The 24518-nt window shown below is 47.3% G+C and overlaps 1 protein-coding gene across 5 annotated transcripts in view; it reads left to right on the top strand.

Moving 5' to 3' along the window:
* The window catches only part of LOC144176532 (ribonuclease H2 subunit B-like), a 96925-nt gene that overhangs the window by 63472 nt on the left and 8935 nt on the right, over nt 1-24518 (top strand). The window contains exons 8-11 of one of the 5 annotated variants that reach the window (XR_013323798.1): nt 2485-2548; nt 6727-6786; nt 22477-22690; nt 23080-23177. Coding sequence is in view for 3 of the 5 variants with exons in the window: in XM_077705218.1 (XP_077561344.1) it covers nt 1144-1292; nt 2485-2548; nt 6727-6786; nt 22477-22555 (352 nt within the window). In the remaining 2 variants the exon portion in view is untranslated. Of the gene's footprint in view, nt 1-1143; nt 1293-2484; nt 2549-6726; nt 6787-22476; nt 22691-23079; nt 23178-24518 lie in introns of those variants that run through there. The other 4 variants (XR_013323799.1, XM_077705218.1, XM_077705217.1 and 1 more) reach the window with 4 other exon arrangements.

Raw genomic sequence — 24518 nt, 5'->3', positions numbered from 1 at the left:
GATTTACTTATTTTGCTCCACGTTCGGGCGCCAAGTTGTGATGTCGCCTTACGTGCTTAGCCGGAAAGCGGGCTTCGCCTCCCGGCTCCCGTACGAAAAGAGCGCGATCCCAGTCCGTGGCAGACTGGTCAGCGGCCACGGCGGGTTCAAGTGAAAAAGGAAATGAGGACTCCTTGCGCACTTATTTATTAATTAACTGACAAATACAAAAAGAGAACGGTGACTAACTAGCTGTGGAGGTGGACGACTAGTTCAATCCGCACTCTAACACAAATAAGATACAAAACTCGGTGATGCTTACAGACAAAGGAGCCCTGGTTGCGGGAACGGGGATGGCCTCTCCACCTTTTTCTGTGGTCCGATTCTAATGAAACCATCCCCTCAGTTTTTCGTGGAATTGGACGAAAACGTCCCCCCCCCCCTTACTTTCTGCCAACCTCCCGTCCAGTAAACGCACCCCCGTGGGCTACACGGGCGCACAGGCAAGTGGGCAGCCGCAGTGTCGCTCACAAATAAGATACAAAACTCGGTGATGCTTACAGACAAAGGAGCCCTGGTTGCGGGAACGGGGATGGCCTCTCCACCTTTTTCTGTGGTCCGATTCTAATGAAACCATCCCCTCAGTTTTTCGTGGAATTGGACGAAAACGTCCCCCCCCCCCCCCCCCCCTTACTTTCTGCCAACCTCCCGTCCAGTAAACGCATCCCCGTGGGCTACACGGGCGCACAGGCAAGTGGGCAGCCGCAGTGTCGCTCACAAATAAGATACAAAACTCGGTGATGCTTACAGACAAAGGAGCCCTGGTTGCGGGAACGGGGATGGCCTCTCCACCTTTTTCTGTGGTCCGATTCTAATGAAACCATCCCCTCAGTTTTTTGTGGAATTGGACGAAAACGTCCCCCCCCCCCCCCCCCCCTTACTTTCTGCCAACCTCCCATCCAGTAAACGCACCCCCGTGGGCTACACGGGTGCACAGGCAAGTGGGCAGCCGCAGTGTCGCTGGTGGTCCCTTCCTGCAAGGCACGGCACTCCCACAAGTTTAGTTAAGCATTCCCACAAGGCACAGCACTAGCCTCTATGCGGGAGGTACCGGGTTTGAATGAGCATGCCGCCAGGCACTCACTGGTTTCTTAATGGGTGCAGGCATCCCTGGTCGAGTGCGACCCTGCCTTTACGCTTGCGAGGGGCCCCCGACCCTTGTCGATCTGGTGGGGGCCCCCGGCTTTCTACAACACCGCATTGCCACGGGGTGAAAGAGTCTGGCGGCATGTCCAGCCACTGGCGCTTACCGAGTGAGTGTCCCCTGTGTGGAAGCCACCATGTGCATTCGTGTGCCTTAGGGGCGCTGGGCACCTACTAGTAAAATAGTACAAGCGACTCCCCGACCTGGCGCTTGGTCCTTGTGTGGGACTGCAGTGCTTGGGAAGTTGACCCGGCTGGTATGGGAAATCGCACCTTTGGAATGGGGCAACTGGCCCGTGTGTCTCGGTCCGCCTATTATCCTTTTTGGTTTGTTGTTTGTGCTGTGAATTTGCGAAAAACCGAACACGAGCTCGCCCAAGCGTCAACCTTTACTGAAAACAAGTGCAGCACAGAAATTTTGTGTTACCATTCTTTTAAAGGTCTAGCCTGATTACCACCCCGTGAAAGAGCAGCAGGGTACAGGCGAGGCAGACGATGCCAATGAGCAACTTTGCAAAATGGCGCAGCCACAGAATACACTTTCACCACCGTAAGTGCCTCCCACCACTTGCGGGCACAAATAGCTCGTGTTGCATCTAAACAACGGCGCTTGGCTGCCTGCTGTCATCATCACCACTTGGCACGAGCAATTTGTGCAAGGGAAAGAAGATTTCAAGGCCAGTGTTGGGGAGCTAGCATTATGTGAGTGCACGCATTATAGTAGTACATGGCGGGGATGGGATCTTCAGCACAGGATTTCCCCATTCATGCTTTGGGCCTAGAGCATAAGATGGGGTGAAATGGTAATGGTGCATGTACCACTCCAGTTCGTAATGGTAAAAAATAAAGTTTAGGTGGGCTGAAAAAAGGTGCCTCTCTTTTTTGCACAGTGCAAGTTGAGGGAGGTGGCCACTGGTGGTCGTTTCCTAGAGCCGAGCCCTACACTCAGGCCTGTATGCGCAGGCTTTCCACGCTGCAGGAGAGGAATGGAGTGCAGATAATTGTTGGAAAGGGTTTTTTTTTTTCTTCTAATGTTGTGTCGTATGCTTAGGTAGCTGTTTTGAAATCAAGAGCTGCCACCTCGAGTAAGTTTGCCCATATTTGAAACCATTTTGTTGACGCGTCAACGAGATTCTGATGTGCAGTTGTTTGCCGTGCATCTGGACTGGTTGGATAGAGGCACAACAAGCAATATTTAGGGGTTTGTGTCGTTTCCTGCTCCGAGGAAACGATCCGTGTGCATTGTGTTGCCGCACAGCCTGAGCTGGGAAGGAGCTTAGCAGTGGCATCCCTTCTTTGCAGCCTGGATGCCGAGCCAGCAGCTGAGGGGCCAGGCTCTCCGGGGGTGGCTGCCCCTCCGGACAAGGTGGGCTTTGCCTCTCGCTGTGGGGCTATTCTTGAATGTGCTCACGTGTCGTACACACCCCTTGCGTTGGTAATCTTGAGGTTTGTCAAAAGGTGGGCTCACTGTATTCCACAATGTCCACTTGGATGAGTGCCGTGAAAAACAGGCCTCCATGGCCTCTTCGGGGAGGCCGACAGCCTAAGCGGGGAGCATTGAGGGACAAATGTGCACGCTGCCTGAGATGCCAGCCCGATAGCCAGCAATGCTGTGCCACCAGAAACTAACAGCCTTGGTTCTGCTGGGAGAAAGAACACCACCAAGATTCATGTGCTGTGATTGGGATGGTAACTAACCCCGGTATTCTGAGTCCTTCCTCCACTCGAGGCTACAGTGGAGGAGATCCTTAAAATCGATTCCCCCATGCATAAGCATTGCGGAATCCTCCCCTCAGCCGAGTGGAGGGAGCAAATGGAGTGGAAGAGGGACTCAGAATACGGCCCTAAGCTTTCCACGAACTTCTTGTCGAAACTGTGTTCGTGTCCCAAGTGCCCTCCTTACAGTTGTCGTACTGTGGTGACATGTTCCAGGCACCACTTGGGTGCAGAGTGCCTGGGGGTGCAAGTTGCTCATTGTGGACCTCTCTGTCAGGGGTGTAAAAACAAAAACAGGCAAACGAAATGATGACGGCACCCACCTGCTGAAAAATACAGTCGAGTCTTGTTCTGGTAGGAGCACGTTTTCATGTTCTGTGTCATAATTTTCTCCCCATAAAATAGGAAGACGCACGAGGAGGACTTTTTTCCGCGCTTCATAAACGCTGAACCAGAGCAGCTATCAGATTAGACAAGCAGAAGACTCCCAGCTGTACTGCTAAGCACTGTCCCGAAGTAGTCCCCTAAGCGGGGATGTTATTCTGCAGGAAGGTCGCTCTAATTTCCCATTGCCGCTGTCACGCGCCCTCTCAGGCTCTTTCCACGTGTGACCCCTGTGACTGGGGCAAGAGGGGAGCACCACTGCACCTAGTTTATGGGCCTGTGAAGACAAAGTGCAATTTCGGTCATTCAAACATTCAAAAGCGGCCTCATTAGAATAACGCCGATATCACTTTTAATGCAGGTTTCACTCAAATAATAGGCCAGCTACAAGTGGCACATTATGAGCCACGTGTTGCGATTGGCTGAGCTGACAGATCGAAGCCCAAATGAACCGGGGATTGTAAACTTGCAGAATGAGGCTTTGAAATTAAGGGCATATCAACTTTATAGCAGTAAGATTGATGGGGTGAACAATGGAAGTTACGAATTAACACTTATACAAGCACCGCATACATCACTGATTGATTAACTGATTGATTGTAGGGATTTAATGTGCCAACGCAACACAGGCATTGAGGCGCGCCGTAGTGGAGGGCTCCAGATTAATTTTGACCGCCTGTGGATCTTCAACGTGCGCCGAAAGCTTGAACACGCGGACGTTTTTTCTTTTGGCCTCCACCAGAAAAGTGGCCACTGTGGCCGGGAAGCAAACCCGCGCCCTCGTGCTCAGGAGCACAGCGCCTTAGCCACTGAGCCACTGCGGCGGGTGCATACATCACTGCCGCTCACCGACACTTCCAAACACTGCCGTCGGGCGCATTGGGCATGTCTGACACAACACCAGGCAATTGGCAACACTGTCTGTCGAGTCATGCCCAGTGTTGCAACTCTGCACAACTCTTGTACTACTACAGCACGTCTGATCAGAAGCAAACTGAGCACTGGAAGCGGTTGCCAAGTGGCCATCTAGGAAGGCCGATGGCAATTAGTAATCAACAGGTGCATTTTGGGGAGAGCCTCGGTCAGCATGCTATCTCTCTGTTCTAGGTATTTGCCGGTAACATACATTATTGCTCACGTCGTGAAACGTGATGCAGCAGGACAAGGGAAATTTTGGCTGTAATTGTTAGATTTCTCGAGGAACAAAGTGCTGCCAGGCAAGTGCTGTGGCTACTGTCAAACTCCAAAGGTTTTGCCTGGCCCTTTTATTAAAAGGGGACGGGGCCAGTAAAACTATTTTTGTTATTTATGGACCAAATTTAGTCAAATTAGGAGAATTTTGCTAGTTACCTAACCTAATAATAAAACTTAAATTGGCTAAAAAATATCTTCTATACTTTTTGAGTTATGAGACTAATTACCTTCACAGAGTCACCCCAAAATTAGTTGCCTTCAACGTGATCTGGAAGGTCTATTCTGTGCAAGGAAGCTATTGGATTATTTCTTTATTTCCTTTAGGCATCCAAAAAGAAAGACAGAAGTTTCACTTTCTTTTTGACATGAAACTGTGATTTCAAAAGGAAACTGAAACTTTTCATGTTATTTCTTTATGCTTAAGGATATAACGCAATAATCTAATAGCTTCCTGGCACAAAATAGACATTTCTGATCACACTGGCGTAAAAATCCCGTTGTTAATTAATTAATTATCACAAATGCAAGTTTCAGGTAATTAGTCTTGCAACTTCAGTTTGATTGCTAGAATGGTTAGCTACATAGGTAGATGCTCCTAATTTGATTCAATAAATGAAAAAGTCATTTTGCTTGCCATGTCCCCCCTCAACTGGAGCGGTCCTCACCAGTGCACTTCGCTGGGCTTGACTGCCACATTTCTTTGCTGCTTTGAGGTGCTGGTGTGGTTAATTTTTTCACACGTTTTCTCTCTTGTTTCACCGCTGTGTGAATAGTACTTTTGTAACTTTTCCCATTCAGCATGGTATGTGAACATAAAATGTGTGCAAAGTGTGCAAGCTGCTACCTTTCTCAACTCCAAGTGCTGAAGAATAAATTACTGATGTAGTCGCTGATGAAAATTTCATTCACAGTAAATTTGATATATTCAACGATGTTCAGTTTAGTTTGGAATACGTTGTGATTAAAACGGGTTTGTTGGCTGCTTCGTTAAGAGAATTGAGAGTGTAGTGTATAGAAGACCCAGACATGACTTTTAGACAACATACATAAGTGATGTACGGGCGAGATAATACTTCACAAGCACAGGGCTAAATTCCCGATCTGAAACGGTGTAAGGCAGGGAGATACCATTTCGCCAAAACTGTTCACAGCACGTCTGGAGGGAGCATTCAGAAAGCTTGACTGGCAAAATACAGGATTAAGGATAGATGGAGAATACTTGAGTCATTTGAGGTTTGCGGACGATACAGTCTTTCTGAGTGAGACTGCAAAACACCTGAAAACAATGCTTGAGGAACTACAATCAGAAAGCGTGGCTGTGGGGCTAAAAATAAATATGAATAAATCTAAAGTTGCGAGGAGTAAGCATGCCAAAAATGGCCCCTTCAGCTTAGGAAACGAAACGCTAGAAGAAGTAAAAGAATATAATCTCGAACACACGGTTAGTGCTGACTGCAACCCCGAGAGAGAAATCCGGCACAGAATAGGTAAGGGGTGGGGGGCACTCGGCATGCACTCCCAAAGAATCAAACGTAAGCTACCTGTGTCACTCAAAAGAAAAATCTACAACCAGTGCATACGGCCGGTGATGACATACGGGGCTGAAATTTGGCACCTTAATTAACAAATGGAAAGCAAACTTAGATCGACTCAATGGGCCATGGAACGAATAATGTTAGGAATAAAACTCAGGGACAGGAAACGAACATCCTGGTTCGGCGAACAAACTCGTGTAAATGATATCATAACAGTTTAAGTAAAGAAAAAGAAATGGACTTTGGCTGGCCTTATAGCAAGACGAAACAACAATTGGTGGACAATGAGGATAGCAGGGTGGATACCAAGAGGCCGGTGTAGAAGAAGGGGAGTGCCAATAACACGATGGAGGGATGAAAGGGGGAAATTCGATGGCCAACAGTGGGCTTGAGCGGCGCAGGACAGGAGCAGTTGGTAGTCAATGGGAGAAGCCTTCGTCCTGCAGTGAACCTGAGTAGGCTGATGATGATGATGATTCATATTAGTGTAGCTGTTTTTCAGTGTATAATTTACCCAAGTCCTGCCTTTGAAGAACACCTGTTGGGTTTCTTGTGCCCAACCGCATGGTTGGCACTCAAATCCATCACAGTGCAGTGCTGCAAAAGGGGTTAGTAGATTTGGCTCCTTTATGTGAAGGCGCTGAAATTGTCTGGTGAGCGAGCAGTGTTTGGACAGGGGCCTTTCTTCAGCATTGGCACGTTGCCCCCTTTGCAGGTGCCCAAGGGCGACAGGGTGGAGCAACGCACGCCTAAAGGACAGGCTGCTGCTTCCCAGGTAGGCCTTGTGATCTGTGAAGGCACACGCTTTTATTCAACGAATACATGTACCCTAGCGGCTGTAAACATGCCCATCCGGCACACTGAGCTATGCATGGGAAAAGAAACGGCTGAAACCGAATCTGGAAAGCAGGAAGCAAAGTGCCAAAATGCTCGAAATGCTTATAACTTTCATAGAAGGGCCTTCTGTCGCATGGCTCTCGTCGGGCCACTAAAGCTTTATCCACCTCCTCCTGGTGGCATTTGGAACTTCTGCTGCGGCATACTTCCCCGCCACTAGGGTTGAGCCACCTGTAGTGATGTGGGATGAAGCTCTTCGATCAGGGTTCGCACAGGACCTTGAAAACCTTGAAAACCCTTGAATTTAGAGGTGTCGATTTCAAGGCCTGGAAAGTCTTGGAATTTTTAAAGGGTCCTTGAATACCCTTGATTTCTCCGGAGAGAATCAATGGCCCTGCCTTTTCATGAGAATTTAAAGTGTTTGTCATGGATTTTAGGTGTTAACAAATGTAAAGAAACATTGTAACAATCAAGTTTCAGTGTATTGCGTGAAATTACAAGTTTCGTAGATTTTCATTATTACAAGGCAACATTGGGAGCAGGCACTTGTCAATCCAATCCATATCATGATACAATCCAGTGAAAGCCAGCTTCCGTTCTCTGTCTTGCGTCTTCCATCTAGTCTGTGCCTCATACGCTCCATCTACGTTTGCTTTTACGTGCAAATGGTGGACCTGCACATAGTTCATCCTGCCTTGAAGCAACACTTGCTGCAGCTGATGCTCTTGCTGACAAAACAGGAGATACAGGCAACATGAACTAAGTTTTGAAATCAAACAGCCTCAGAAAAACACAAAGAAAAAAGAAAAACCTGTAATTAACAGCCATGAAATGAAAAAAATAAAGCTGGGGGAGCATTTACAAACCTGTTAGCACCTATCTAAATGTGCACTAATGTGCTTAGGTATTGTGCAATAAAAAACTTTTGCATTGTGTTGGAAAGGTTATAAATATTCCCAGATAAAACATTAGATGGGAACCTTGAAAATATGTTTTCTGGTCTTTGAAAGTCGTTGAAAACTCATGAATTTTTGCTTTTGAAGCCTGTACGAAACCTGTCGATGCAAGGCACTTTGCCCATTCACCATGTTGGCAAATTTTCATGTTATTGAGCCAAGCTGGGCCAAAACGATCAACTCTGTTGGCATTTCTTCACACTGTGCCAAAGTGGCCGACTGGTTGCAAAATTTCTACTTCGCTAACTTTGGCTGAGAATAAAGGGCACGCTGACAACCTGAGGTTTGTGCATCATCGAATCAAATCAAGTCGCGCAGACTAAAGCACTTCGTACGAGTCTGTAGCATATGCCTCTTTTAGTTTGCTGTACTAAAGTCACTCCAACGCATGTTGAGAAACTTCAGCGCAGACAAGTGCGTGGCATGTACCCGATGAAAATAGTGGCCATTTGACAGGTGCTGCAAATGTTAATGCGGACACGAAGGAATAAAACTGTGCGAAAGATGGGGAAATATAGAAGAGGGTGACAAAACAACCGCAATTTCCAACTTTGTTTTTGCATGGAACGGTAACACATACCACATTTACGCGATTGTAAGTCGACTCGAACGTACCGTATTTACATGGCTGTAGGTCGACCCTTTTTTTTTTTTCAAATTTAACAATCCAATGTTGGGGGTCAACTTAGAACCGAAATCAAACCGTCTACCGCTAGTAACGGCAAGAGAAACGAGAAATCGGGGGTGCTACGAGGTGGGGACAGCTTTGCACCCTCATCCCCATGGTTATGATCTAAAGTGTGAACCGCATGGGGCGTTTTCTGCTCGCAAAAATGCGCCGTGCTGACGCTGCTGTGAATACCACCTGCATGCTGCGCACTTTGCGATCGGCGGCGGCAACATGGTGGCGTCACCAGCCACGAAGAGGTGCGTGTAGCTCGAGCGACCGCTTCTAACCGCTCTTTAACTCTTTCACGACGGCGCCATAGGCAATCGGAAGCCGGCGTCCGATGATTTCAAATCTCCCACAAAATCTGAAACCCGCGCTCCACAGACAACTATCGCCATCTGGTGTGTTCATTGGCAACTTCTCTTTCAATTTCGGTTTCATTTTTTTATGTGCCTCGTGTGGTAGCGGTGTAGCAAGAGAAATTTGAACCGAAGGTAGAGGGGAGCAGGAGACAAAATGGCGTCGGGTTCGGGCCGCTTTCCGCACAGTCGGACTGCTGTAGCAAGCACTTCGGCAGCTCCTACTGTCGATTTTTCTGATTCCAGCATCAGTGAGGGGTCAAGCAATGATGTGGAATCTTCAGATTTCAGTTCGGACGACGAAGCTCCGGTTCAGGTGCCTCGCACTTCAACAAGCGCTGGCAGGTAGTTTCGTTGTGATAGGGAGGCGAAGCTAAAGTTTGCCGGGCGAGGGAAGCGCTACCCTCTCCCCTCCGGGGGAGTACGCCGGGCCGGCGGCCTATACGGCACGTGCTTTTTTCGCTGCGCGCGTGCTGCATTTCTCGCGCTAGGAAGAGGGCTGGGTAAAATTTTCTTTCGACTTATGAAAGCATACACATTAGCACGTGTCCAGCAAGTTCGGTTCACACAGAGAGTAGTTACTGAGTTCATTTTTGTCGACGTTTGTCTTGTCGTCTGCTACAGACGCGCCGCCTGCTTCCCGCCGCTCGACCGGCAGACTGCCCCAACGATTTTAAGGGGGGAAACGCGTTGTTCGGCGGTCGTCGGTTGCTCTTTTCTTCTGCAAGGCGACAGCTGTTCAGCTGGTCACAGCGTACTTTTCTCTTGTTTGTTACTCCCTTCGCGTGCTCGCGCTTCTGACATCCGGACTTTCTGGACTGCAGAAACACTGACGCTTGCAAGAAATGTAAGATAAACGTGATTGATTATGGTTAATAGGTTATTTCTTACTCTTGAAACAATCAGCTGCATCTTATAAAAACGCATTAGAAAGGCACACGCTAATAAGGGGTGCGCTGCTAGCGCCGCATTTCCATTTTACTTGTCCTTGAAGAAATTTTTGTTTGCAATGTTTGTCACCCGCTTGGAGTACAAGTATGGGTTAGCGTGACAGTTCGCGGAAACAACAGAACAGCTTGTGGCGTATAACTTTTACTTACTATTAATATACAGAATTTGGTGTACGTATACCTCTTTTAATTACCAGTATTTGTAAATGTGGGAAAAAAAAAAAAGAACAACGCAGCAATCCCGTCCAGAACACAAGTCACAATGACAAGACAGACCAGAGCTACTACAGCTAGGTAAATCGCTAGAAACTATTTTTTTTCGCCCATGCAAAATGTCAACCTATTGTGTTATATATGGACGATATCGAACGGCACCAGCTAAACTCCGAAGTTCATTTATTATAGCGGAAAACAATCATTGGCAGCATGCATTAAAAAAAGTGTAGAGGGGAGGACTCGTTAGAACACTAGTTTGCATTTTCAAAGCCGGGTAATGTAAACTGAAAGCACACAGATACAAACAAAAATGTGTCAACTTATTTCACCTTTCGAACTGCAGTGATCCATGCTTTCCGTCTATCCTTTTGTTGCGCTTTCGCGGGGAATATGCAGAATTTAACGAATGGATCCTCTTCTTTCGCCTTGTTACTGTCGTGGCAGCTGACCATGCAACAATATAGGGGGTTTGCTTTGCTTTCAGTTTCATCTTTTCCTTTCGGGCGAGTGAGGAGTGTTCCCGCTGCCCTTTGTACGTGCTGGCTTAAGTGGCTCGCGCAGCAGGCGGTCGCTTTCTTCGCATTCGCGAGTAGGGGGCTGGATGCCTCAGGCGGTGCGGGAGACAGCGCGAGCTGCGCGTGCACTTGCCAGACACGGAGGAGCGGGCCGGGAGGCGTCTGCTTCACAAGAGCCGGGGCGCTCAGCCGTTCGAGCGGCGCGTAGCAGACGACGCGTCTCTAGCAGACGACAAGACATGCACCGGCAAAAATGGACCCAGTAGCTACTCTACGTGTAAACCGAACTTGCTGGACACGTGCTAATGTGTATGCTTTCATAAGTCGAAAGAAAATTTTACCCAGCCCTCTTCCTAGCGCGAGAAATGCAGCACGCGCGCAGCGAAAAAAGCACGTGCCGAATAGGCCGCCGGCCCGGCGTACTCCCCCTCCGGGGAGAGTGCAGCGCCACCCGGCGATCGTTCCGGAGCCTATTCCAGGTTGTATTTATAAACAAAACGTGCTTCTTATCTGACGACTGCGGTTTTTATTTTGTGTTTAGGGTCTCAACAACGTACGGCCAGAATATTTTGTCAAATGCACCGCGCCATATCGCGCTATTACCTTCTAGATAACCTGGCGCTTGTGTCAGATTAGCGCGGCAGGGTTCAGGTGTGACGCTTCTCGATAGCGCTGGATTTTTTTTTCTTGTTTTTTACCACCGAACTGATAAAGATTTTGTGCGAGAACACAAAAGAGTATACTTGGATGCGCATTTTACAGAGACTCACTCACCCTTGAGTGCCTTCGCGGTGTGGTACAGCCGTCAGTTCAGCTAGGTTGACGGGCCCTCAAAAATCGAAAATGTGGTGTACACTGTTGATTTATATATTGAATCATAGCCAAGAAACGTAGGAACAATTTGTATATCTTAAAATTCCTGAAATAATTTTTAGTCTCGGTAAAATTGCCGATTTGTGTTTTTCATATACTTTTCTTGGGGGCTTTTTTCTGATTACTTGACGAATAAACTATAAGTAATTGTACCTTTAACAAAACTACTGCTTTGTGTTTGGAAGAGCAATCTATAAGCTACAATTTCATGCATAGCAAGGCTAAGTGTGTCCAGCAGTTCAAGTGAAAAAAAAACATTTCGTGGAAGCACTCGAAATCGGCCGTTTTTCCGCCGTAATGAAAGAGTTAAGATATCACTGAGGGCACAAACGAAGACGTTTGTGCAGGAAAGGACTTGATAATGTGGTCGAAAACGACACTATAAAGCATCATCCGCGCCGCTAGGGAAAGCGCCAATCAAATATCCGCCACCGTGGTAAGCCTAAACATCTCCGGCGGCACCAGCCGGCTGTCCCGAGCGCTTTCAAACTGCCGCAATGAAGAGCGCGCCTCCCCATAGGCTCCGGAACGATCGCCGGGCGGCGCTGCACTCTCCCCTCCGCGGGAGTACGCAGTGGCTGCCGTCGCTTCGGCATGTGCTTTTTTCGCTGCGCGCGTGCTGCATTTATCGTGCTAGGAAGAAGGCTGGGTACAATTTTCTTTCGACTTATGAAAGCATACACATTAGCACGTGTCCAGCAAGTTTGGTTTACACGTAGAGTAGCTACTGGGTCCATTTTCGCTGGTGCTTGTCTTGTCGTCTGCTAGAGACGCGTTGCCTGCTACGCGCCAGTCGAACGGCCGAGCGCCCCGGCGGTTTCATGGGATAAAGAGTGCTCTTGTGGGCGACCCTTGGCTGGTCTAACCACCTCAGTCATCGCGAAACGACTGTGTCGGGTGAACGGCTTTTCAGCGCCCTAAGCAGACGCCCCCCGGCCCGCTCCTCCGCGTCTGGCAAGTGCACGCGCAGCTCGCGCTGTCTCCCGCACCGCCTGAGGCATCCAGCCTCCTACTCACGAATGCGAACAAAGCGACCGCCGGCTGCGCGAGCCACTTAAGGGGGGGACGAGGGTCTAAAAGCTAACTTTTCTATTTATGGGTAGAAACTTGTGAAAATTTGCACACGGATGTGCTTTTCTCTGTAGATTTCAAATATGCAATTATATTTGAGCTGGTGCTGTTAGTTCAAAAGTTATCATACAAAGTCTAAACCACAATTAGGTAATTTCTTACGCAGCTTTAATGAACTTTCACATTGCATTTTGTCGCTTTTAATTACATGAATGTATAGCCAGAGAGTTCCCATACCCGATGACATTCTTCGTTTTTCTCTAAAGTCACGGCATCCTAAAAAAATATGTCAAGTACAAAAGATGGCAGTATTCGATATTTTGGCTCATCAAAATAACTGCAAGTCATTATTTATGCATAGCCTAAACAGAAAAACTAAGAATGTCATCGGCTGCCTCAGGCTGTACTGAAAAAAATAGTACCAAGATTGACCTTATGAAGCAAAAAGAAGTTTCCAAAAAGCTGCGTAAGGCCAAAATATGAACCAAATGAAAATAAGTGACCAAAAATATGAAACTGAGAAAACTGCATTTGAAGTTTGGCCATGTGTTATGAGATGAACCGTCAGTAGTGTAGCTTCGAAATTTCCCAGTAACAAAAACATGTTGTTCCCATTTTCAAATCTGTCTTTGGTTTCCAAAAATGTCAACTAGAACTGGAGATACAAAAGGCCAAGTAATGGACCCCATCAGGAATTTAGCAAAATTTATTGACTTCGAATCGGTTGACATTTTGCTAGCGTTGTGAAATCTGATGGTGTCTTGCTGGCGTCGTGAAAACTGCAACAGTCCTTCGTAAAGTGCCATCATCCATTACAGTGCACTGTGGTACCCAGAATATTGGGTACGGCAGAAGTGTGAGGGTGAAACTTGCATTAGGCGCCCCCCTTTTTTTGTTCTTTGGTGAGGCTATTTCATTCGCGGTTTTTATGCTGGAAGTTTGAGAGGATACAGGGGTGGGACACTGCGCAGTGCGTTTTCCACAAATGCATCATGTTGTTCAGCTTCAAAGGCTGCTGCAGTGTCCTTGCAAACCTGAACCACTTTCCTCAAGTGCGCTTGGAATGTCTTGTGGAGCAGGCCTCTGTGGGACAAGTTCATACCAGCAGAAAAATCTGACAGAGCAGTCACCCCCTTCCCGATGCTTTGAATACTTTTCAAAGCCCTCATATTCACTTCAAAAGGAGTGATATTGCCAGATCCTTCGGTCCTTGGTGAGGAAAAACGTTCCACACGGTGTTCACAAACCGAGCACGTCACCTCAAGCTTCATGGTGAGGCCGTACTGCCGGTCAGCCTTCCTCAAATCCGGCGCCGCCAGCCCGCACTTGCCGCGCCTGACGTGCGCAAAAAGGTCCTTCAGCATTGCAAAATCCACTAAGACAAAATCTGTGCCGGATTCTTCCTCTGAGTGCGCCAAATCCACTTCAAGGAGGTCGAATTTCCGCTGCGTTGCTGACTTGGTCTCCATTCCGCGCTTGACCTCGTCCGCGTGTTCCGTATGCGCGGCAATCTCCTCCGCCGTGTAATACCTCGTGTCAAGCCGGCAGGATGTGCTTGGACCAGGTATGGATTCCGGAGGTGGTTGGTCAGGCGATGGGGCAGGCGAGGCAGTATGAGGCGGCGAACGATTCTCATCCGGCGGAGTCTAGCGGCCCCAAGTCGCACCACGCGACTTTGGGATAGGCAGACGACGCTTTCGTTTCCCGTACGCATGACGGGTCGTCTTCCTCAAACGTACGTCTCCTGGCATCAGTCACGAAAGTACGCGATGGAAGAATTAGAAGAAACTGTAAAAAAACCTGAAAAACCTGCTCTAAGCGAGCGCTGCGCCAGAAGAGCGGGCTCCGTAAGACGCGCGTAGCAGACGCCATGATGGCCACCGCCATGATAGCAGTCGCGCCGACCAATGGGAGGGGTCGTATGGCGAACTCAAACCGCGCGCGCCCGCTCTAGCCAATCGGCGGCCGAGAAGGTGCCTTCGGAAAACTGGCAAGGGCGGTCGTTCTACTCAAGCGACGCCATTTTGAGATACCACAAAATGCGCACAAAGAAAAAAGCTTCAAAACAAGACCAAGATGGCGGCGATCGGTCGGCTGCTTCGCCCGCGGGGCGCACGGGAATTTGAAGCAACTTTTGCCCAATTCGGGGCATTTCGTTGCCCCCGAGGCGTTTCAAAACATGATTTTAGAGTAATTCCTGATGGAATTTCGCGTTGATATTTTGAAGGCAGGTGCTTGAAGGTACAATAATTCCAAAAATTGGATTTTCTCGAAATCAATATTTTGGCCATTTTTGACCATTCTAAGACCCGTGTCCCCCCTTAAAGCCAGCACGTACAAAGGGCAGCGGGAACACTCCTCACTCGCCCGAAAGGAAAAGATGAAACTGAAAGCAAAGCAAACCCCCTATATTGTTGCATGGTCAGCTGCCACGACAGTAACAAGGCGAAAGAAGAGGATCCATTCGTTAAATTCTGCATATTCCCCGCGAAAGCGCAACAAAAGGATAGACGGAAAGCATGGATCACTGCAGTTCGAAAGGTGAAATAAGTTGACACATTTTTGTTTGTATCTGTGTGCTTTCAGTTTACAGGGCTTCCATTTTGCGCCAAATGCGCCAATTTGCGCCAAGGCAAATTCTCTGCTCCAAACTGATATAAACACAAAATATTGCGCCAGTGTGCTCCAAAATGACTGCCTGCATTTTTTTTTGTCAGTTACCGCCCCCTGGCGGGTGTACCAAAACAGCGCGAGAATGGCGGGCCTTGTATGCTTGTAGGCGTTGCTCTTCGGCGCCATTTGTCGCATTTGTCACAGGTACCACTCGGTACACGTGCGGCTGAGTATCGCGTTACTCGCATTGGCGGAACGGTTGCCCTGGGCGCTCCCTGGGACTCGCCGCTTGAAAAAGGACTGGACTCGTCAAAGGCAATGCTTGAAAGGGCCCAGGGGCTCATCAAGTCTGGTGTGACTTGATGAGCCCCTGATGACTTGATGAGGAACATGGATGATGTTGAATGTGGCCAGGTGCTACTTTCTGAGGCTAATTCTAGCCTTGCCGAGAACATGGCCAAGCTGGCAGCTATCAATGACGAATTGCAGAATCTCCAGAATGCGGTGCAGTGGGATCATCATTTTCATTTCAAATAAACAAGTTGTGATCATATTCTGACTGTGTTCAGTGTCCCAATTTTAGACATTTACTAGTTTTTCTTAAGGCAGCATTTCATTCTCGATGCAACGCATTGTTGCTTGCGATTTTCCTCCCAAAAAAACCCTCCTATATGTCTATACAATTCATAATTTATTGCTCCAAAGTGCTCCAAAACTTGTATTTGGCTGCTCCAAAAGTGATCCAAAACCTAAATATTTGTGCTCCAAAAATTGCTCCAAACTGCAATTAGTCAGTAGCACCCCTGAGTTTACATTACCCGGCTTTGAAAATGCGAACTAGTGTTCTAACGAGTCCTCCCCTCTACACTTTTTTAATGCATGCTGCCAGTGATTGTTTTCCGCTATAATAAATGAACTTCGGAGCTGTTTAGCTGATGCCGTTCGATATCGTTCATATATAACACAATAGGTTGACATTTTGCATGGGTGAAAAAAAAATAGTTTCTAGCGATTTACCTAGCTGTAGTAGCTCTGGTCTGTCTTGTCATTGTGACTTGTGTTCTGGACGGGATTGCTGCGTTGTTCTTTTTTTTTTTTCCCACATTTACAAATACTGGTAATTAAAAGAGGTATACGTACACCAAATTCTGTATATTAATAGTAAGTAAAAGTTATACGCCACAAGCTGTTCTGTTGTTTCCACAAACTGTCACGCTAACCCATACTTGTACTCCAAGCGGGTGACAAACGTTGCGAACAAAAATTTCTTCAAGGACAAGTAAAATGGAAATGCGGCGCTATCAGCGCACCCCTTATTTAGCCTGTGCCTTTTTAATGCGTTTTTATAAGATGCAGCTGATTGTTTCAAGAGTAAGAAATAACCTATTAACCATAACCAATCACGCTTATCTTACATTTCTTGCAAGCCTCAGTATTTCTGCAGTCCAGAAAGTCCGGATGTCCGAAGCGCGAGCACACGAAGGGAGTAACAAACAAGAGAAAAGTACGCTGTGACAAGCTGAACAGCTATCGCCTTGCAGAAGAAAAGAGCAACCGACGACCGCCGAACAACCCTTTCCCCCCTTAAAATCGTCGGGGCAGTCTGCCGGTCGAGCGGCGGGAAGCAGGCAAGCGCGTCTGTAGCAGACGACAAGACAAACGTTGACAAAAATGAACTCAGTATCTACTCTACGTTTAAACCGAACTTGCTGGACACGTGCTGACGCGTATGGTTTCGTAAGTCAAAAGAAAATTTTACCCAGCCCTCTTCCTAGCGCGAAAAATGCAGCACGCGCGCAGCGGAAAAAGCACGTGCCAAAGCGGCGGCAGCCACTGCGTACTCCTCCGGAGGAGAGAGGGCAGCGCTTCCCTCGCCCGGCAAACTTTAGCTTCGCCTTCCTATTGGGGCAAGTCGTCAGGCTCGCCCCACTGCCGCGCTCGTCACGCGTCATACCGAGGTAGAATAGAACGCGGGGGAATGAGGGTCTTAAAACTGACTTTTTTATTTATGGATAGAAACTTATGAAAATATGCACACAAATGTATTTTTCTCTGTTGATTTCAAATATGCAATTATATTTGAGCTGCTGGTGTTAGTTTGAAAGTTATCATGCAAAGTCTAAACCGTACTTAGGTAATTTCTTACGCAGCTTTAATGAACTTTCGCATTGCATTTTGTAGCTTTTTATTACATGAATTGATAGCCAGAGAGTTCCCATACCCGATGACATTCTTCGTTTTTCTCTAAAGTCATGGCATCCCAAAAAAATATGTCAAGTATAAAAGAGGGCAGTATTCGATATTTTGGCTAATCAAAATAACTGCAAGTCATTATTTATGCATGCCCTAAATAGAAAAACGAAGAATGTCATTGGGTACTTCAGGTTGTACTGCAAAAAACGGTACCAAGATTAACCTTATGAAGCAAAAAGAAGTTTCCAAAAAGCTGCGTAAGGCTGATGTAAACGACTAAACTGCATTTGAAGTTCGCCCATGTGTTATGAAATAAACGGTCAGTAGTGTAACTGTAGTATTTCCCTGTAACAAAGACGTGGTCTTTCCATTCCCAAATCTGTCTTTGGATTCCAAAAATGGCAACTACAACTGGGGATACCTGAGGCCAAGTAACGTACACCATCAGGAATTCAGCAAAATTTATCGACTTCAAATCGGTTGGCGTCTTGCTGGCGTTGTGAAATCTGGTGTCGTCTCGCTGGCGTTGTGAAAACTGCAACAGTCCTTCGTACACTGGCATCATTCATTACAGTGCACTTTGGTACCCAGAATATTGGGTAGAGTGGAGGAGGGAGGGGTGAAACTTGCTTCAGATGCCCCCCCTTTTTTTCTTGTTCTTTGGTGAGGCTATTTTAGTCGTGGTTTTTGCGCAGGAAGTTTGAGAGGATACAGGGGTCAAACGACGTGATGTTTTTGGGAAAAAAAAAAAGTAGCCAAAGGGCAAGCTTTGTTGGCCTATGGCAGTATGGCAGGAAATGTTCGGGCGATCCTGTGACAAAACACTGAGCTTTGATTTCGCAACACTGAAGTTTTAAGTGGGAGGGGGTTTCGCAAGTTCCAGAAGGCTTGCTGTACCACTCCAATGTGCGACGACCGACCCCTGGTCATCCAAATGCCATCAAACATGACATCAATGTTGTTTGGCGGCTGAGCAAGGTCTCTGTACAAGCCCTTGACGACACACACACTAGCTATCTGCTTCAGAGGCTGCTGCAGTGTCCTCGCAAACCTGGAACACCTTTTTCAAGTGCGGTTGGAACGTCTTGAGGTGTAGGCTAGCCTCTGTGGGATAAGTTCATCCCAGCACAAAAATCTGGCAGAGCAGACACCCCCTTTCCGATGCTTTGAATACTTTCAAGGCCGTTATGTTTACTTCGAAAGGAGTGATGTTGCGAGATCCTTCGGTCCTTGGTGATGAAAAACACTCCACACGATCTTCGTAAACCGAGCACGTCACCTGGAGCCTCGCGGCGAGTCTGTACTGCCTGTCAGCCGTCTCGAATCCGGCGTCGCCAGCCCGCACTTGCCGCATTCGACCTGTGCAAAAAGGTTTTTCAGCATTGCCATATCTACTAAGACAAAATCTGTGCCGAATTTTACCTCCGAGTGCACCAGATACACCTCAAGGAGGTCGAATTTCCGCTGCGTTGGTGATTTGGTCTCCATGCCGCGCTTGACCTTGTCTGCGTGTTCTGTACGTGCGGCGATCTTCTCCGTCGTGTAATACCTTGTGTCAAGTCAACAAGACGTGCTTGGACCAGGTATGGATTCCCGAGGTAGTTGGTCAGGCGATGGGACAGGCGAAGTGATATGAGGCGGCGAACAATTTTCATCCGGCTGAGTCGAGCAGCCCGAAGTCGCACTACACGGGCGGACAACGCTTTCGCTTCCCGTACGCATGAGGGGTCGTCCTCTTCAAACGTGCGTCTCCTGGCATTAGTCACGAATGTGTGCGATGAAAGAATCCGAAGAAACCGCGAAAATGTCTAGCAAAACTACTCTAAGCGAGCGCTGCGCCGAAGAGCAGACTCCGTCAGACGCGCGTAGGAGACGCCATGATGGCGAAAAAAAAAAAAAAAAACTGACGTAGCAGTTGCGCCGGCCAATAGGAGGCGTTGACGACGAACTCAAACCGCGCGCACGCTGCAGCCAATCGGCGGCCCAGAAGGCGCCTTCGGAAAACTGGCAAGGGCGGTCGTTCTACTCAAGCGATGCCATTTTGAGATGTCGCAAAATGCACACAAAGAAACAATCTTCAAAACAAGACCAAGATGGCGGCGATCGGTCGGCTGCTTCGCCTGCGGCGCGCGCGGGAATTTGAAACAACTTTTGCCCAATTCGGGGCATTTTGTAGCCCCCGAGCCGTTTCAAAACGTGATTTTAGAGTATTTCCCGATGGAATTTAGCGTTGAAATTTTGAATGCAGGTGCTTGAAGGTACAATTATTCCAAAAATTAGATTTTCTCAAAATCGAGATTTTGGCCATTTCTGACCATTCTAAGACCCGCGTCCCCCCTTAAAAGCAGAAGCAAAAGTCGCCCCTGCAACGCCGACGTGCACGAATCGCATGCAAAAATGCGTCAAGAAGCGTTTTATTCGTCTCTAATAAACAAAAGGAGTATTAGCGAATCCCTTGATTCAATGCGCGGCGCTAACGTAACCCAAATTATATGACATTGTTCAGTACACTTCCCAACGCGATGGTAGGAGGCTAGTCGCTCAAAAGTAAATCGCGCGCGGCCGCTTTCGTCAGCCGCCATGTTTGTTTTGGTATTGTGTGGCGGTGGCCGCTGCCGGTTGCTTCGATGGTTGTCATCTCGCAGCGAATGTGTTCTTCCCGCTCGACCCACAGCACATGTTTATTCCGGGTGCTTATACAAAAGCTTTTCTTTTTTAACATCTACTGCGCATACCATGAGTGCACGGCTCTTGTGGGAGCATCGATCATTGATGGTAGAGCCACCGTGTGGGTTGACGGGAGCGCTTCTTTTTGTGATACGATTTTCTAGGCGTCTCTCTCTCTTGTTTTTTTTTTTTTTTTTTTTTTTTTTAGCGATGCAATTTTTTGGGGTCGACCTACATTCGAGTCGACTTACAATTGTGTAAATAGGGTAGGTCGACTCTCGAAATTGCATCTCTCAAAAAAAAAAAAGAAGAAGAAGAAGAAGAAAAAGAAAGAAAAGAAAAGCGAGTGCTGAAAGCAGTCCGTTTGAACGCTGCTGTGAATGAGCGCCGAGGGAGTTCTTCGGGCCCAGGGCACTCATGATAGACGGGACAATTTATCACAACACAGAAGTGACACAAGCACGTGGCAATGTGGCCGCCTAGAAAATTGTATCACAAGGAGAAACTATTCCGTCAACTTTTCCATTGATTCGTGAGTACATTACTCGCATTCAAGAAGTGTTTTGTTTGTCTCTAATAAATAAAATGTGTATTACCCAATCCCTTGAGTCAGTGCTCGGCGCGGGCGTAGGCACGATCATATCACGTTCAGTACACTTCTGAACGCGCTGATGGAAGGTTAGCCGCTCTAGGTACTGTGGGCAAGGGGCACAGATTGGGAATACCAACTTTCAAAGTCGGCATCATGTTTATTGACGCCAGAATGTATGCAATGGTAAACGCTACGCTTCGACCGTAACCATAGAATCAAGGGTGTTACGCTTTCCGCAGCTCATAGCACCCCCGATTTCTCATTTCTCTTGCCGTCAAGCTGCACAAAGTTCAATTTCGATTCTAAGTCGACCCCCCAACATTGGATTGTAAAACTTGAAAAAAAAATGGTCGACGTACAATCGTGTAAATACAGTATGTATACTTCCCACCGGTATCACCCGCAAGCCAATTGACATGCCGAAAAAGAAAGTTTTCCCCGTAAGTTCTTTTAAATGTGACCCTCTAAGAATGTTATGTCTGTGGGTTGCAGACTTATGCAAGGCACGCTGATGCAATCCCCACCATAGTCTCTAATCCTGTAGGCTTCGATAATTTCTCTTTCTGTTTAGTCTTTAGCACCAACTAGCCAGCAAACAAATCCTGTTAAGTCGCATTTCTTCTACGCTGAGCTTTTTCTAATGTTCTCGGGTAAAGCACAATGCGGCGCTCACCTATGTCAGCCTCATTGCCCTTTCATCGTGCCAAACCCGTGACTTGGCGGGCTGCCTCCAGCAAAAAATCATTCAATAGAAAGTTCAAGACCTATTTGGGTTTGTCCAGCCACGCTGGGGACACGGAAGAAGGGCGCAGTGGTCCCAGGTTCGAATCCTGGACCAGGACAAATTTCTCTTCAACTGCAAAGTACAGCTTCCCTTTGCAGCCGTATGGCTGCATTGAGGTGGATGTCAAACTTTCCTTCACAGAAACTTACTCCACCGTGGGGATTTCCTCTCAATCTGGTTGATTAACATCTTCCTCGCCGGTTTTTCACTCTTTTCTTTGTTTTCTCTTTCGTCAGGTACTCTTGGCTGACATCGGCACTCGCACTTCTTCAGCGCTTCTAAGCCCCGCAAAAAGCACATTCTCACAATGTGATTTTTTTATATATATGAGTTTTGACCTGCAGTGCAATGCATTTTTGGAATCGAACCTATTTTTCATCGGAAAAGAAAATTGACATGAATGAAAAAAGACGGACAAAGGATACTAAAAAAATTTTGAACTCCCTAGCTTTTCTAGGGGCAGAAAAACAGGGCCAAATATTTTGGTAATTTTTGAAAATGTGTCAAGTTTCTAACTTTTTATTGAAAAGAATTTTGTCTGAAAACATAAAATAAGTATGTGGACTCATTTGAAATTTTGTAAAGTCTCCACAAAAGAAGGCCTGCGGTGATAGCTGCAGTAGTCTGTGTTTGTCAGTGGTAAAGGTTCCAAATTTCGTGTGATTCGTCCAATGTGGTTTGATCCGACCAAGCTTTGTGGTTTTTTTTTCTTTTTAGAAAGGGAAAATTTTATTGCTGTGCAAAAATCGTCCAGATATGTTTTTTTCTCCGCAGAAGGAGCTATATATAAAATTTTTGGCAAAATTGAAGGCGTCGACCGGACATACCTGTGCCATCTCTTATGAAAACACCCCGTAGAATCTTTCCATTAATGTGACCTCTTTTGTCTCTGGGTGTGTTCATTCTACTTTTGCCGATAGCAAGCTGCTTCTTGTAGCCCTTAAAGGAGTACTGACACGGAAATTTTTGTGTAACATTTTTTTGCCCGCTCCGGGTGCCTGCCAGCACACTAATTATAGGATGGCACATTAGATGGTCGATTCCAGCGTAGATAATTACTTTTAGCTTTGTTTATTTGTGTCAGTTTTGGCTGTGGTGAAACGAACACCAAGGCAGCTGCCGTGACGGGGGCGCTCTTGATGTCATTGTTCTTGTCGCACCACGGCCAGCCTGGATGCACATGTGCATGCGTCCAGACCGGCCGTAGGCGCACACACCCAGGCAGCACGCATGACGTCAGCCGCCTAAACTTTGACGTGATGCACACGGTGGAGCAGCACGAGCCAGCTGCACCAGGCCACCCTGGCTACGTCACGGGAGCACTGACGTCGGCAGTTTGGGGCAAGGCGTTCAACGCATCATGCTGACGCCAATGTCAAAAGGGTATCCGTTCTGAGCTTTCTCATGTGCGCAAAGATTAGAATTGATTTAAAATATGTTCTGCAGAATGGTTGTGTTTGTGACAATTTCCTGGGGGGTATCTCCATGCACAAAAGAAGTCTTTTACATAGTTATCCTCAGCTTTGAAATTTCGTGTCGGTGCTGCTTTAGCATCCTTCCAACCGTTGCCGTGCTGCAGGTACAATTTCCACTAGCCTTTGTTCTGGTCATCAGTTTCAGGCGTTTCTACAAGCTTCTGATGCTGCAGTGGATGATGGGAATTGGCCAGAGCTTCAGTGGGAAGAATCTGGTTTGCTGGTGGCCGCGCTGGTTCACCTTGGGGAAGCTGAGCGGTGGGGATTGCTGAGCATGTGCCGTGTCCTTTGTTGCAGGCTCAGCTGACGGCCAAGCAGGGGAAAATGAAGCGGCGGCATCGCAAGGGGAACAAGGCGGAGGGCATAAGCTCCATCACAAGTTTCTTCGCCCATAAGTGAGGCAGCTCTCTTGCCTCTTTCATTTTGTGCCAGCTGAAAAGCATGGCCAGGGAAACATCTTTGATCATGCAAAGCTTGTTTAGGTTGTGTGGCCAGCAGCACTTAACAACTTTACAACCATCAATACAGATTGAAGGTCAGCCAGTCTGTACCACAACCGGCTTTATAGATAGTGACCTGCCACGCACACCAATACGGTGTGCTGAATTTGTTATTGCTTGTTTGGTTCTATTTAGTTCTCTCAACGCCACTGCACCAGGTGGCGCAGCATTTAATCCCCATTTGTCCACTGTATACACGTTTGCTTGGCCTGCCACCATTGTTATTTCGTCTTTCTCTTGGTCCGTTCGGCTGCTCAGTCTTTGCCGATTCACACTGGGGGAAGTGCACACCTTCTGTGGGATCGGCGGTGTGCTCAAATAAGTTTAACGCGAAATCGTTACTTGGCTAGGCCAGGCGAAAAAAACGCACCCACCCGGATATCGTCTGCAAAAAACTGTCTACAGCTGCTAACCCTTTGCTTACATCGGTTTGGTAGTAGTGTGCGTACATCCTAAAGAATTAAACAAAAATACTCAGTGCATTTGGTTCTAAAGCGTCTATAGAACCATGCGTACTGTTTCATATAATGCATCAAAAAGGAAAAATAGTAAGACACATTCGACACGCAGTCAATTTCTATTGGGTTACCTCGCATAGCAAAGTATAACAAAAAAAAAACTAGCGTGCGTCAAAAATTTCCCGCACAGTTTTGGTTGGCCTTCATTTTGTAACACAGCAGCATGAATAGTCGTTCTTGAAAAAGTAGCCGCAGTGAGTCTGATGCTCAAGTTACAGGTTATAGTCGACTTAGGCAGGAGGCTCGGTGATAAACCTGGCCAAAAAAGAAAACGCTCACCAAAGAATATGCTGAAAGATGCTGCAATATTTTTGCATCATACTTTCACTGAACATATCGTATGTGACGGTATCTGTTTCGTATACAGGCAACAAACCCGACAGGCGCACGCTAAATGCGATTTGTTTTCACCAGATCACACGGCTTCGGTATGGGGGCAGTGGCTCAAAAAGATAGCCCACAGATAACTCGATCTCACCGCAAGCATTGCCCTGGGACAGCTACCATACCCAAGTCAGCCATTTGTGGGGGTTGTAAGCCACCTGGATGGAGCCCCAAGCATGACGCTTCAATTTCGGTAAAGACCCTGCATCCGCTAGAATGGTTGTCCCCAAGTGGTGCTCCCTTCGCTGGAAAAACATTGTTTTCCCATTCGAATGGTGCCACTTTCATGCACAGAATGGCCCTGTTGGGGTGTTTATACAAATTCGAGCCTTCC

The sequence above is a fragment of the Haemaphysalis longicornis genome, unplaced genomic scaffold, assembly GCF_048455015.1.
Source record: "Haemaphysalis longicornis isolate Haplotype H1 unplaced genomic scaffold, Haemaphysalis longicornis Haplotype H1 scaffold_1, whole genome shotgun sequence".
Classification (NCBI taxonomy): Eukaryota; Metazoa; Arthropoda; class Arachnida; order Ixodida; family Ixodidae; genus Haemaphysalis; species Haemaphysalis longicornis.
The sequence above is the reverse complement of the archived record's forward strand: the minus strand, read 5'-3'. Positions and strand labels throughout refer to the sequence as shown.